The sequence below is a fragment of the Diabrotica virgifera genome, chromosome 6 (genome assembly GCF_917563875.1).
Source record: "Diabrotica virgifera virgifera chromosome 6, PGI_DIABVI_V3a".
NCBI lineage: Eukaryota > Metazoa > Arthropoda > Insecta > Coleoptera > Chrysomelidae > Diabrotica > Diabrotica virgifera.
Genome location: NC_065448.1, coordinates 17422833 through 17436777, shown reverse-complemented (window position 1 = coordinate 17436777; position 13945 = coordinate 17422833). Strand labels below are relative to the sequence as shown.

The 13945-nt window shown below is 32.1% G+C and overlaps 1 protein-coding gene across 1 annotated transcript in view; it reads left to right on the top strand.

The window, feature by feature from the left end:
- Nucleotides 1-5586, top strand: part of LOC114328199 (bis(5'-adenosyl)-triphosphatase enpp4-like) — a 37257-nt gene extending 31671 nt beyond the window's left edge. The window contains exon 7 of the mRNA XM_028276985.2: nucleotides 5273-5586. Coding sequence (XP_028132786.1) covers nucleotides 5273-5532 — 260 coding nt within the window. The 3' untranslated portion in view covers nucleotides 5533-5586. The remainder of the gene's footprint in view (nucleotides 1-5272) is intronic.
- Nucleotides 5587-13945: the final 8359 nt, after the last annotated feature.

Here is a 13945-nt window from a genome sequence, read left to right as displayed (position 1 = left end):
GAACCAGTCTTCGCCGGGCGCACCATTTTTAAAGGGAGTTTTAAGTTTATTGCGTGCGACATAATTACCTACGATGCTTAAGACTTCCATCCGACTTAAACCCCAACCCCACTTTTCCATGGTTGTGAGGCAGTCTACTAATTGAATTTCCATCTCCAACGGAATAGCCGTACTCCTGCTTTGGGTGTTACTTTTTTTGACCCCTTAGTCTTCTAATGTGATAACTAAGTGTCATCTTGGGTATCCTATATTTTCGACTTGCTTTATAGGCGGTAATTCTTCCACTTTTGAGTTTTTCCATTGCCAGTCTTAAATCCTCTTTTGAATATGATGAGGCCCTATTGGTTTTTCTAATATATGTCCTTCCCATTATTAAACACGATAAGCATCAATTTCTGGAACAAAGATGTTTATGTACTAAAATACATACGTAATAATGGTAATTGGGGGAAAGTGTGTATTAGTACACATTTGCCTGGTAACAATAGTACACACTTCGCTAGATTAAGATTTAAGAAGGGCAAGTGTGTACTATTAACAAATATTTAGAAAACTTTAATCTAGCATTAAAATTCATTTATAACGTTAAAATTAAACTATTTCTTACCTTCTTAGTACAAAAAAGGTTTGAAAATTCAATGCAGAATGCCGATGGTAATTGATTTTAAATGGCACGTCTCGCATGAAATTCGTACTTAACCTTAGGTTCAGACAGAATGACACTTTTCTAGTCAAATAAAAGCAATGGCGATACTAGTATATAACCATAATAGTTATTTATGTACCAAGTCAGTAAAGTGACTCTTTATCGAACGAGTCTGATATTATGAGCCGAGCGAGCGTAGCGAGCAAGGCGAATAACAGACGAGTTCGATAAAGAGTCTTTACTGACGTGGTGCATACAAAATTTTATCGCCAATCATAAAAAACATTAACACTTACTTAACATTTACTTAATTATATCCTTCTAATGAAAAAAGAGTGTGTGTACTTAGTCCTTATAATAGTCTAAGTATGTCAATGACCATTAATATTAATTAAAAAAGTTTTCCTTACGGGGGATTCGAACCAAGTACTGACAAGTCCGTAACTAGATACACATACCGCTAGCCTACGCAACCTCTTGGTAGACACGGCCCGATATTAGGTATAAAAAGAACAAATAGTCAAGTAAAAAATATAAAGAAAATAATTGACATCAAATGAAAAGACATTATACATAAATCATGGTAGATTCAAGGATATGAAAAAGAACTTTACGTACAATATAATATGTAATAGTAATTTTATTTTTGTTGGATTACCTTCATCATTAAAAATAATCGTTATCAGGTGCATTTAATAAGAAGCACCTTCTTCTTGCGGCAGGGTTTTTGATTTTTTGGGAATGTAATTCCTTCCTTTTTGTTTCAAAAAAGCTGTAAGTTTTTTATAATTGCTTATATCTATGTCTTTATTTGTGATCAAAGTTGCCTTTAACATTGAATAATAGGACCACAATTTTTTCACGCCATGCTTTAAATATGTCATATATTGCCTATTGTATTTTTCGATGGATTTTGCTGGGAGAAGCTCTGGAACTGACTTTAATGATTTCTTGCGTATTTCAGGCAGATTTCAGGTGGCGTTCATGTAATTTTTTCCATTTCCAAAGCAGCACTACTGTACTATAATTTGATATTCGTTTTAACACTTTTATTACAATAAATACAATTTTCAATTTAAATTTTTTAAATATGACAGTGATGGCAGGTGACTTCTGCCTGCCGCTTTCGATTTTTAATCGATAGATAGTTATCAATATTGAATAATTACTAAATCGGTAAAATTTTGATTAATTTTATATGAATATAATTGCAAAATACTACAGAATTTCACTTTTTGGCATAAATTTAATTAATAATAACGTACATTGTGTACAATATTTTCAATAATTAAAGTAAATAAATTTTAAGTTCACTCAAATAAATAATCGATTACTGCCATCGACCACTTACATTCAATCTCGGTTAATTTGATTAATCGCGGCAGGTAAAGTAAAATTTTTCTTTCGGTACAATAAAGTGTTACTTTACTGCCGAAAATGGCGTCAAATGAGTACAATAATGAATGGCTTTAGTGACGGTTGGCGATAAAATATATTTTGACTTTACACACTTACCCCACCTGACCTTACCCTAGACACCAGGTACTTCGGAGATCACTTCCGATGTCATATTCGTCGTGACCCCAAAAACCCCCCGAGTAATAATTTTTGACTAATTTTTTAACGAATTTGCCGAAAACTCCAGAAGACGAGAAATTGAACTCATTTCCGCCGATAATTGACGAGTCCTGAATCTCTTTTATTGTCTGTTTGAGATGCACTTTAAGAATGCATTTTTTGTATGCAGTTTTTCAATATTATCTCATGGCTAGGGGTCACAAAGTTTCCTGGGGCCTTCACAAATCGAATCCGTCTTGTCGTTTTTTTTTTTCGGAGGTTAGGCCGATTTTATTGCTTTATTGCTTCGCCTATGATGTAACCCGAAAGGGTTATTTTTAATAAAATATATACTTTTTTAGGAATTTTTTAATACATTTTTTTAAATTTTGTGCACTTCGTCATCTATTGACGAATTACCGAAGTTTTGTATGAAGATCTTCAAAGTTGACAGTTCTCATGATCTCGGCTAGAAATTGTGATACTATCCAATAGATGGCACCACTGAAAAGACTGGAAATAGAATTAATGAATTTTTATTAAGAAAACAAAAAAATAGCCAACAAAATCACTGTTAAAATATTTAAGTTTTTCTGAGATTTAATTTAACTATTTTACGTACAAAAGTAAATTGATAATATGATTACAAATCAATAAGGTAAAATCGTAAAAGTCTTTAATCTAAGCTAAACATTTCAGTGGTCAAGAACTAGGTGGAGCTTTTTAAGGATGTCGCAATAATAATAGACAAAAATCAAGAAGATTTTTTCGTGAGGCTGCATACTTTTTCTAACTCTTTAACATGTATTCAGAGTAAAAAGGTATAAACGTGAATAGTAGCTTCGTGACTAAAATTAAATATGCAGATGATAATGTTATATCTAGGAATCAAGGACTTCAAATCTCATTTACGCAGTCACAAAGGTTCACAGTCTCATTTTACGACAGTATTCGGTTGTAAATAAACACAGTAAGGACAGAACATAGAAGAGTGGGTGGGGGGACAGAACTGCCTAGAATGTTGGAGAATGAAATATTTGAATCCCGAAAACGACAATATTTAACCGCCTCATAGTGCGGGATCCTGCCGTCCATTATCAGTTCCATCGTTGATTGAAATATTAATATGTGTTAATATATTAATGTGGATTAATATCCCCAATACATCAATCAACGGTTCCATACTGGATAGAACAATGTACGAGAGATACTTAGACTTCTTTGCATCCTTATAGCAAGTACCCTTGACATTGGCGTTTAACATGTCAAAATTCTCTCTCTGTCTTGAGCTAATCTAAGTTTTTCTGTCTACTGAGTTTTCCTGTTGCATAGAAATTTTTAACGTTCTATCTATATAGTATATGTGGTGAGACCGCTCCCGTCTAAAAAAATTTCTGACTCGGTTTCTTTGTGGATTCCTATTTAAAAATGTCCCCTTTAAACAAATCTGAAGGGTGCCGGTGGGAATTTTTGGGCACAAATTGTTTAAACAAATACCAAAGATCACCTTTTTTGACCCGAAAAATATTTTTTTTAGGTTTTTTGGGTAATTCTAAATAAGAAAGGTATCTTGTGATTTTTCTAAAAAATTGGTAGTTTTCGAGTTATAGGCGATTTTAAATCTGAATAATGCGAAAATATGCATTTTCAAGGCTTAAAAACTCATATTTAAATTAGTATTTTTGAGGTTGCGAAGTACTTAAATTGTAGTTTAAACATTAATTTTCAAGATTCTGCAGCGGGTCTAACTCCAATTTACACCGTTGTTATTTAATTGTTGATTATGCGTGTCCATCCGATATTTTTGCCGGTGCGGCACGCACTATTTTTAAAAATCTCCTATTTTCACCCGAAAAATATATTTTTTAGATTCTTTGGGACATTCTAAATAAAATATGTTTGTTGTTATTTTTCTCAAAAGTTAATAGTTTTAGAGTTATAAGCGATTTAAAATCCGAAAATGCGTATTTTCGCATTTTTCGAATTTTAAATCGCTTAACCTTAAAACTACCTATTATAATAACTTTTTCGAAAAATAACAAAAAACACATTTTATTTAGAATGTCCCAAAGAACATAAAAAATATATTTTAGGAGGAAAATATGAATAGGAGATTTTTGAAATAGAGAGCGCCGCACGGGCAAAAAAATCGGATGGACACGCATAATTAACAATTAAAAAACGGCGGTCTAAATTAAGGTTAGACCCGATATCTTTTTCTTCATAATCTGGAAAGTGAATGTTTAAATTACAATTTATGTACTTGGCAACCTCAAAAATACAAATTTTTTAAATATAAGTTTTTAAGCCTTAAAAATGCGTATTTTCGCATTTTCAGATTTTAAATCGCCTATAACTCGAAAACTATCAATTTTTGAGAAAAATCATGAGATACCGTTCTTGTTTAGAATGACCCAAAAAACCTAAAAAATATTTTTCGGGTCATAAAAAGGTGATCTTTTGTATTTGTGTAAAAACATTATTTAAACAATTTCTGTCCAAAAAATCCACCCGGCACCCTTCAGATTTGTTTAAAGGGGACATTTTTGAATAGAAATCGACAAAGAAACCCAATCAGAAATTTTTTTCAGACGGGAGCGGTCTCACCACATGGACTAATAGGTATACATATTCTAATTTGTACTCTTAGAAATCTTTAAGGGGGCTGTTATATGTCTTACGTTGCAATAACTTCGTGTGATGGCTCAGTCTCATTTTGTATGTAGGTAGGTACCTACTCCATTGCCAGATTTTGGTTTCCTAACCTCATGTTCAGATGTCCCAAAAATGTCCCTTTTTTGCATCATTAAGTTAACATGGAGCATGGAGAGAAATTTATTTGGGATGGTTTTCCCTTGTCTTCCCCAATAATTTTTTTATGCGTTTGATTTACACCTGAGGATTGGAGGATTTACGAGTAGGTACATACTTGGTAGGAAGCTTGGGTTAGGATATGACTTCTCCTCTTTAGGTGGTTAGGGGAAAGCCAGGAGTTTTTATACAAAACTGCAGTAGTTATTTGCTCAAAATTTTTCGTTATTTATTCTTCTGAATTTTACTTCTTTTTAGTAACAAATAGTACCGAGTTTGGAGTCCATGGTTATGATAATAACGTAGAAGCTATGAGGCCTTTCTTCATGGCTAGAGGACCAAGAATCAAGAAACAGCATCAAGTTCCACCGTTCCGATCTGTTGATTTGTATAACCTATTTACACAAATTCTGGAAATACCAAAAAGGCCTACGAATGGATCAATGTGGCACATTGTGGATATTCTTCGTGATTCAGCATTGCCAAAAGAAACCAACGAAAATACAAGTGTTAGCTAAGACAAAAAAATATGTAATATTTTTTTAATTAAAAAAGTAAAATCTAAAATGATCGATTCGTTTTTGTATTTTAAAAATACTGTTTGGCAAAAACACGGATGCCTTTATATTTATGGGTATTTTACTCTGATAATAATGGAATGAAATTTAAAGTAATACGACATTGAATTTTTCCATTTTTTCCAGTTCTTCATTGTTAAGATTCCATGTCCACCGTTCTTTGTCTATACTGACTTTTTGGTATGAAACTTTGACCTCTTTGTCTTTTATTTTTTATGGCGATTTCCTTATCTTCCATAGAATTACTTTCATTATAGTAATTGGAGGTTTGCCATGCTAAACGGTTATTCTTTGAATTTAATTTATCGTAATGTTTACATTCAGTTTTACTGACACAAATTTTGACACATCCTTTACTCTGTCTTGTACACCTTCTCAAACTATTCTTCCAGAAGATAAGACTTTTTAAATTCCATATATTTTCCTTTTTTGGGACATAAATTTTGTGTGAAAATTTTTTGCTCCATTCTTATAGCTTTAACTTCATTATTAAGAAATTCTGCTATCAATCTTTCATTTCTTTATCCTTCCCTGTTTTGCTCGGAGACCTAAGTAATTTTTGGTTTTCACGATAATGATCACTGCTGTATTCTCCCTCTTAATCATTATACCAAGTTTTTCTCATACTCTGTCGACGATCCTTTTACTCTCACATTGAATAATTATTTTTCTTTTGGCCATATTGATAAATTTTTATATAAAACAACTAATTGGACTTCGTAATTCGTAAGTCCTAAATTTTCACCCAAAGTGGCCGCAAGTAGAGCCGGAAGTCGATATTTAAACTCTTCGTGTAACTTTGCGTCGATTGATATGAGATTTTATTATATTTTGGGTCATTTTTACTAAACATTCGATCATAACTGTTTAAACGGAAATGACCTAAACATCGGAACTAAAGATTCAAGCTCGACTTTTCAATACGCTTCGATTGATATGTCCACATTAGTTCAGAGAAATAAGGGAAAAAATATCGTGTTGGTGACACAACCCCCTCCAGGCCAAAACCAAATTTTTCGAGTAATATGGTCATCTACAATAATAACCTATATGTTTCCTGCAGCCGATTTTGATGACAAACATAGTTATAAACAAATGAAGATCAAAAAACGGTAAATTTTCGCTTTATTCGTTTATTACTAAAAAATTGGGCATTTTAAACAAATTTGAGAGTAATAAACTCATAAACCGTATAAAAAACTTCAATATGGCGTTCGCTGAATATGTCTATCCTTATTGGTTGCTTAGAAAATTGCCAAATAAATCATAAATTTTGAGTTTTTATAAATATTCATAACTTATGTAAAAATTAACTTAGAACCTTCTTATTACACGGAATGCTGAGACTTGTGGTGCTTAAATCATAACCTAAATTTCAAAGCAATTGGTCAAATAGTTTAAAAGTTATTTAATTTGTTTATCCAAAATTAATTTTTTGAAGTTATACTTCTTTACCGGCGATAGAGGGTAAATTTTTATATGGGAAAACCTAGCGACCGGGCGCATGCGCATTATAACTTTGTTCTGAGTGGATGTTCAAATGACATGTCAAAAATTATTCAATATGGCGGCTGTGGCACAGCTGTAGTTAGATTATTTATGGTTGTTGCGTTTTAAAATTTGTGTGAAAAGAAACAACAAACAAAAATTAGTTAATAGTTATACTGCCTTTTTAAATAGTTTTCATATACCTATATTTTTGGACTATTTTGGACAAGGAAAACTCATTCTAATTTGGTAAGTAGGTAGTTTTTATTATAATCATATTGTAATTATACATTTGGATTAGGTTGAAATACATACATTTATTTTCTCAAGAATGCGGATTTTAGAGAAAAATCCCAAATTAGGTTCGATTTTTATTTTTAAATTATGATTTTTTGGCGTAGATTTATTTATCTAGTAGGTATGTAATGCTTTGATTTGCATACTTAATTTGATTACCAACAAAAGTTCTACCAATCTTCATCTAATATATTGTTTTCTTACTGTTTTGTTATTTTTTTATATTTTCTTCCACAAAATTTAAACTACATAATTTTCAAAACAATTGTCAAACAGTAAATCGTTCAGTTACCGCATTTTTCCACATGATAAATAATGTGCGATTGGACGAGTGAGTCTACGCTTCGATTACGAGTCAAAGCGGCACGAAATTCAAGGGTTCAATTCCCGATGCAGGTTTTATTTTTTATTTTTTTTATGCATATTATGATTGTAAGTATATTTGTTATATAATTTTTTTTTCAGCAAATGCGTATTTAAAATTTTTGCCAACAATTTTATCGTTCAGAAATCATTTTTTCTTTGTGGCATTTTTTAATGTGTTTGTGTGCGTTTTATTCTTTTATTTTTTAAAATTTTTGGTATTGTCTTAAAAATCACATAATATTGTAGTAGAAGTATAACTTCTTACGTGCGTACAAAGTACACACACATTCTTGTTTTGCTACACTGTAAGTCAGAAAATGATGAAGTTACAGTAACATTTTGGATAGTTTATGAAAGAAGAAAATTTACAGTATTTATTTAATTTAAAAAAAATTACAAAAAATAATTATAAATATTGCAAAATAATTTTGCAAAAACATGTGAATTAAAAAAATGGGGGGGGGGGGGCTAACTTTGTCCCTAAATGTCCTAGAACAGTTGTTTTTCTTTCTAAATGTGTATAAAAATTCAGTCTTTCTAAATGTGAAAAAATAATTTTTCTACGGGTAACGGTTAAAAAGTTATTCTAATTGTTTATAAATAAGCAAAAAATCGACATGTTTTTGCAAAATAATTTTACACTGTTTAAAATTATTTTTTGTCATTTATTTTTAATTAAGGTAATAGTATAAATGTTCTTCTTTCATAAACTGTCTGAAGTATTATTGTAACCTTGTAATTTTCTGACATAGTGTTGCAAAAAAAATAAATTTGGGATAAACAAATTAAATAACTTTTAAACTATTTGACCAATTGCTCTGAAATTTAAAATATAATTTAAGTACAAGAAGTTTCGGCGTTCCGTGTAATAAGAAGATTCTAAGTTAATTTTTACCTAAGTTATGAATATTTATAAAAACTCAAAATTTATGATTTATTTTGCAATTTTCTAAGCAACCAATAAGGATGGACATATTCAGCGAATGCCATATTGAAATTTTTTATACGATTTATGAGTTTATTACTCTCAAATTTGTTTAAAGTGCTTAACTTTTTGGTAATAGACGAAAAAAGCGATAATTTACCGTTTTCCGATCTTCATTTGTTTATAACTATGTATATCATTAAAATCGGCTGCAGGAAACATATAGGTTCATAATATAGATGTCCATACTACTCAAAAAATTTGGATTCGGCCTGGAGGGGGATGTGTCACGAGAAAACTCTTATTTCTCTGGACTACATGTACTATTTCTGCGACTATAATATGGTACTTTTGCAACTGTAAACCGGAAGTCCAAGACCACATTTTTTATCTTTAATACCATCCTTATGGGTGGGCAAAAGCCGGCCCGCGGGCCGGATCCGGCCCTTTTGATTACTTTATCCGGCCCATTGAGAAATCCCGCAAGCAATTTTTTTAGGAGCGTAGGCGCAATGCTATTTAAATGCATTTATTTTTTTTTGAATCCTGAGAAAACTAATAAGTATTTTTGAAAAATTTGAACGCAGAATGAAATATTACATTATTACTGAGGGCCGAAAGTCCCTGAAAACTTCTATAATGTTTATCACAGAGGTGAAAAAAAAAAGAGAAAATTTAGTATGATTTTTAATTTCAAATATATCATTCAAAGAAACTTCTTGTTTACTTCCGGCCCTCGGTAATAATGTAATTTTTCAAAAATATTTATTAGTTTTCTCAGGATTCGAAAAAAATGAATGCATTTAAAAAGCATTGGTCCGAAATTTTGCGCCTACGCTCTTAATCTCTTTTATGCAATTTTTCAGAAAAGAACAGTATTAGTGTTCGCAGAGTTCGTATAAATAATGAATATCTATCTTCTGCTTTTCTTAATAGCGTCTGTGTGTTTAACCCGGTCCAGTTGCGAATATTTTTGGTCAGGGTATTTGTTGTCTACCAGGACCCCTTTTTCTTCGATTTTACCCTTCATAATCAGCTGCTGCAACAACTTACAACTTACGTTATCATTTCTAAGCATGTGTCCTTTCTCATTGCTGTCTTTCTCCTTTTAATGATGGTCAAAAGTTCTATTTTCCTTTTCCATTCTGTGCAACACCATTTCGTTGGTAATATGATCGCTCCATGGTATTTTTAAAATTCCCCTAAAAAGTCACATCTCAAGAGCTTGCAGCTTTTTCATTATGTCAGCATTAACAATCCAATAAAGAAGAATAGAGTGGACATAACATTTTTATTATTATCCCGCATTTTTATAGTGTTCTCCGCCTTCCGGTTGCCAGTTTCCAGCTTCGTCCATCGCATTCGTCAGGGTGAAGATTCCTTTCCGATATTGACTTCTGAATGCCGTCTAGCCAGGATTGTTTCGGCGTTCCTTTCTTCCTTCTTTTCCTTGGCGTCTATTTTAAAATTTGTTTTGGCAGCCTGTCGTACATGACAATATAAGATCAGTTGTCTCCTTTGAATTTCGTCTATGATGGTTGACTTGACATAAAATTTTACCATCTGATATCGGATTTGCAAATTGAATATTTGGTTACTCAAAAATTTCCTGATCTTCAAAAGAGGCTGCTCTTGATTACTCTATTCTTGATCGAATTTCTAAAGTTCATTTTTTATCTGGATCCTTGTCATGGCTTAATATAATGGACCATATTAAAAATTTCGTAATTTTACTGGGAACAAATTGTTCGCATGTACACACCAGAAAGACAATTTATTATTATTAACAGTCAACTGTCTTTGGGACCGTTCAAGTATTACGTAACGCAATTTTTGAAGATTTTTGACCCCCCCCTCCCCCAGGTAACGCACCGTAACGTTTTTATGTACCCCCCTCCCCCTACCTAAACGTTACGTAACACCCAAGTCACCATTTGAACCTAAATGGAAAACTAGGTTGCGAAAAGTAGCGGAATTATTATTTTAATCGCATTTGAGGTAATAATAAAAACTTACAATCATCATCCAGCCTCAAAAGTCCACTGCTGAACATAGGCCTCCTCCCCTCATTTCCAACCACGTCTATCCTGCGCCGCTCTCATCCAGCTTTTATTTAGCTTTCTTTCGTCGTCTGTCCATCTTGTAGGCGGTCAACCGGCGCTTCTCTTGTCTTCTCTTGGCCTCCATTCCAATAACCTTTTTGTCCATCGCCCATGTGACATTATCGCTATGTGTCCTGCCCATCTCCACTTCAAGTTAGCTGTCACCTTTGTCTTCTCCTGATTTCTTCGTTTCTGATTTTGTCTCGCAGAGTTATTCCTAACATTGACCGCTCCATTCTTCTCTGCGTTACTCTTAGTTTGGTAGCCGAGGCTTTAGGTAAGGTAAGTGTTTCTGATCCGTACGTCAAGACTGGGAGGACGCACTGATCAAATACCTTTCTCTTTAGGCATTTGAGCAACTCACTCTTAAAAGTTTCTCTCAGTTTTCCAAATGCTGCCCACTTAAGAACGATTCTTCTTTTTAGTTCATGTGTCTGGTTATCCCTGCCAATCGTAATTTCATGTCCCATGACATGAAATATGTCCAAAACTTAGAATAATAATCTTTTATTACTAATTTTACATTTACATTTTCCCGGCTTGGCCCCATCCTTACATACATTTTTGGCTTCATCCTTTATTGTTCTTCTCATGCATTCTTCTATTTGATCTTCTTTAATAAAAACTTAAAATAAAATAACATATTTATTATTTCAATATTTTATTTTGCTTAGTAAAAATTTTTGTATAACAAATAATATACGATGTTGCCAGTAGTTTCGGAAAAATAGTGAAAAAAATGTGTAAAATTTTTGTTCTTCAACGCCCTATATCGTGAAAACGCATGCCGTTACAAAAATTTTATACTAAGCAAACCCCAATTATTTTTCAGTTTTTCACCTATCTTAGAGATCGTGTTACCTTTTTCTGAAACACTTTGTATATGTAAGAAGGCGCTTCTGGAATAAAATTATTTCTGTCCATGTTTTAATCAATTTTAAAAAACGCTGAAACCCGTAGATTTTGATATATAAAAATGTGTGCTTTTTAAACATAAATTTAAATGTACAGGGGATTTATGCAAGACTACCGTAGTCCACAACCTTTATTTTTTAACACCCTGTATATTTTTATATGTTTACAAGCTGCTTAACAATCTGAATTTATGGTCTTTATGAATAATACAGGGTGATCATTTAAAATTATAATGTATGGAAACCACTTATGGAATAAAATTATTTTTGTCATGTGTCATTATTTTAGAAAATTATAAAAACGCTAGGACACGTCAACTTGTAAATTCAACTATGGACTATTTAAACATAAATTTGAATATACAGGTTGATTCATTCAAGTCTAGCATAGTCCATTATCTTTAATTTTAATTAAACACCCTGTATATTTTTATTTTTAGAAGCTGCTTAACAACGTCATCTCAAAAATGTGTATTATGTAGGGTCTATTATGAATAATGCAAGGTGAAATTTTGAAATTCACTTGAAATTTTAGAAATTTTGAAATCACACTTTAAATAAGGGTACTATTTTTTTAAATATCTATCAATTTTCTAAACTAAGCATCAATATAGTGGGTTTTGTATTTAATGCTTTTTATTTAAAGACATTTTTAAATAATTTGAAAATTTGGGTATTTAAAACATTTATGAATACCTACTGCAGAAAACGATTTCAGAAAACATACAAGATTTATGAACATGTAGTTCCCTTCTGCAACCTCTTAAATAACATCTGTATCTTTTAATCTTTTGTTGTGGAGACAGGTCCATCTAATTATTGGAAACAAATGTTACTGTGCTTCATCTGTGTTACAAATTTTAAGATTTTTTCACTTGAAAACGTACTATTATGTATTGTCCTCTTGTCGGAACATGAAAGGAGCGTGAGAGTGCAACATAAAACAATTCAGGGGTCTATGTAAAACATAAATGAAATTCCGTAGTTTTTTTTCATTTAAGTTAAAAAAGAATCCGCAAGGAAAAAGTTTTCCTGTAGTTGGCTGTATACCATGTAATACAAAAAATAGTAAATCCTTTATAAAAGGTATATATTTACCTTAAAATATATACCTTTTATAAAGGATTTACTAATTTTTTAAAAAAGAATGTTACGTAACGCGCTGTTCGAACCCCCCTCCCCCCATGTAACGCGCTGTAACGTTTTGCAAGACCCCCCTCCCCCCAAACTGCGTTACGTAATACTTGAACGCTCCCTTTCTCCAAATGTTTTAAAATGATACTTATAGTATTTTTGTCAAAAAACTTTCTTGGGCAGAGAAAAACCTCCACCAAAAACATTAGCGTACATACTGGGTATAGTCCTCCGGCCCGGGAGACATTTTAAAAATTTCATTTTGGCCCGCGCTTAAAAGTATTTGCCCATCCCTGACTTATAAGCCTTATTCGCTGTGTGCAAGTACTTGGGAGGGGACACGAGAAACGATCCTGCGCGAGCAACGGAGAAATCTTGCAACTTTGTTAACGTATTTTTTAAATAATATTGTCAAATTGACGTATATTTCTGTCATTGAAGAAAATTGGATTTTGCAAATGCTGTGTTATAAATTGTAAAAATTATATGTTGCTCCACAATATTGATATGATATGCAGTTATTAAAGTGAATTTAATTAATTGTATTTTCCTTGTAGTCTGTATTTTAATAACTAATTTTATTTACTACATACCTGCAATGTTTACCTTTTAATAACATAACCTTATTCCGGTGGGTGTGTGCTGCTGGAATTTAATTGAAATGAATGTAATAAAAAGAACGATAAATATTTTATTTATTGTAACAAAAATGTGTTTCGCTTAAGACACTCGGAAGGAAAGGTCGATGTTAGCGACGGCCAAGGGGTGTGACCCGATACGTATGCCTGTCAAGCTGTGACTGAAGAAAAAAACCACAAACGATAAATATGTTTGTGTTTCTTTTACTTTGACCAGCTGTCAATAAATCACTAGGTCTGGCGTACACTTTCGCAGTTTTAAGAAAACAATTTCGATGCATTAAGTGAGTTGTTGACATAATGGTCTGATATGATAACTAATTTATGTGGGTGAGAAAACAGATGTTGACAGAGTAAAGCCATGTCACTCTTAACATTTTTGTATTTAATTTAATGTGAATTTCGAATGACTAAGTTGTTTCGCTTTTGAGAAAAAAATATTAAAACTAAAATTAGCGAAAATAGTAATTAAAGCGTATCGCTATAACC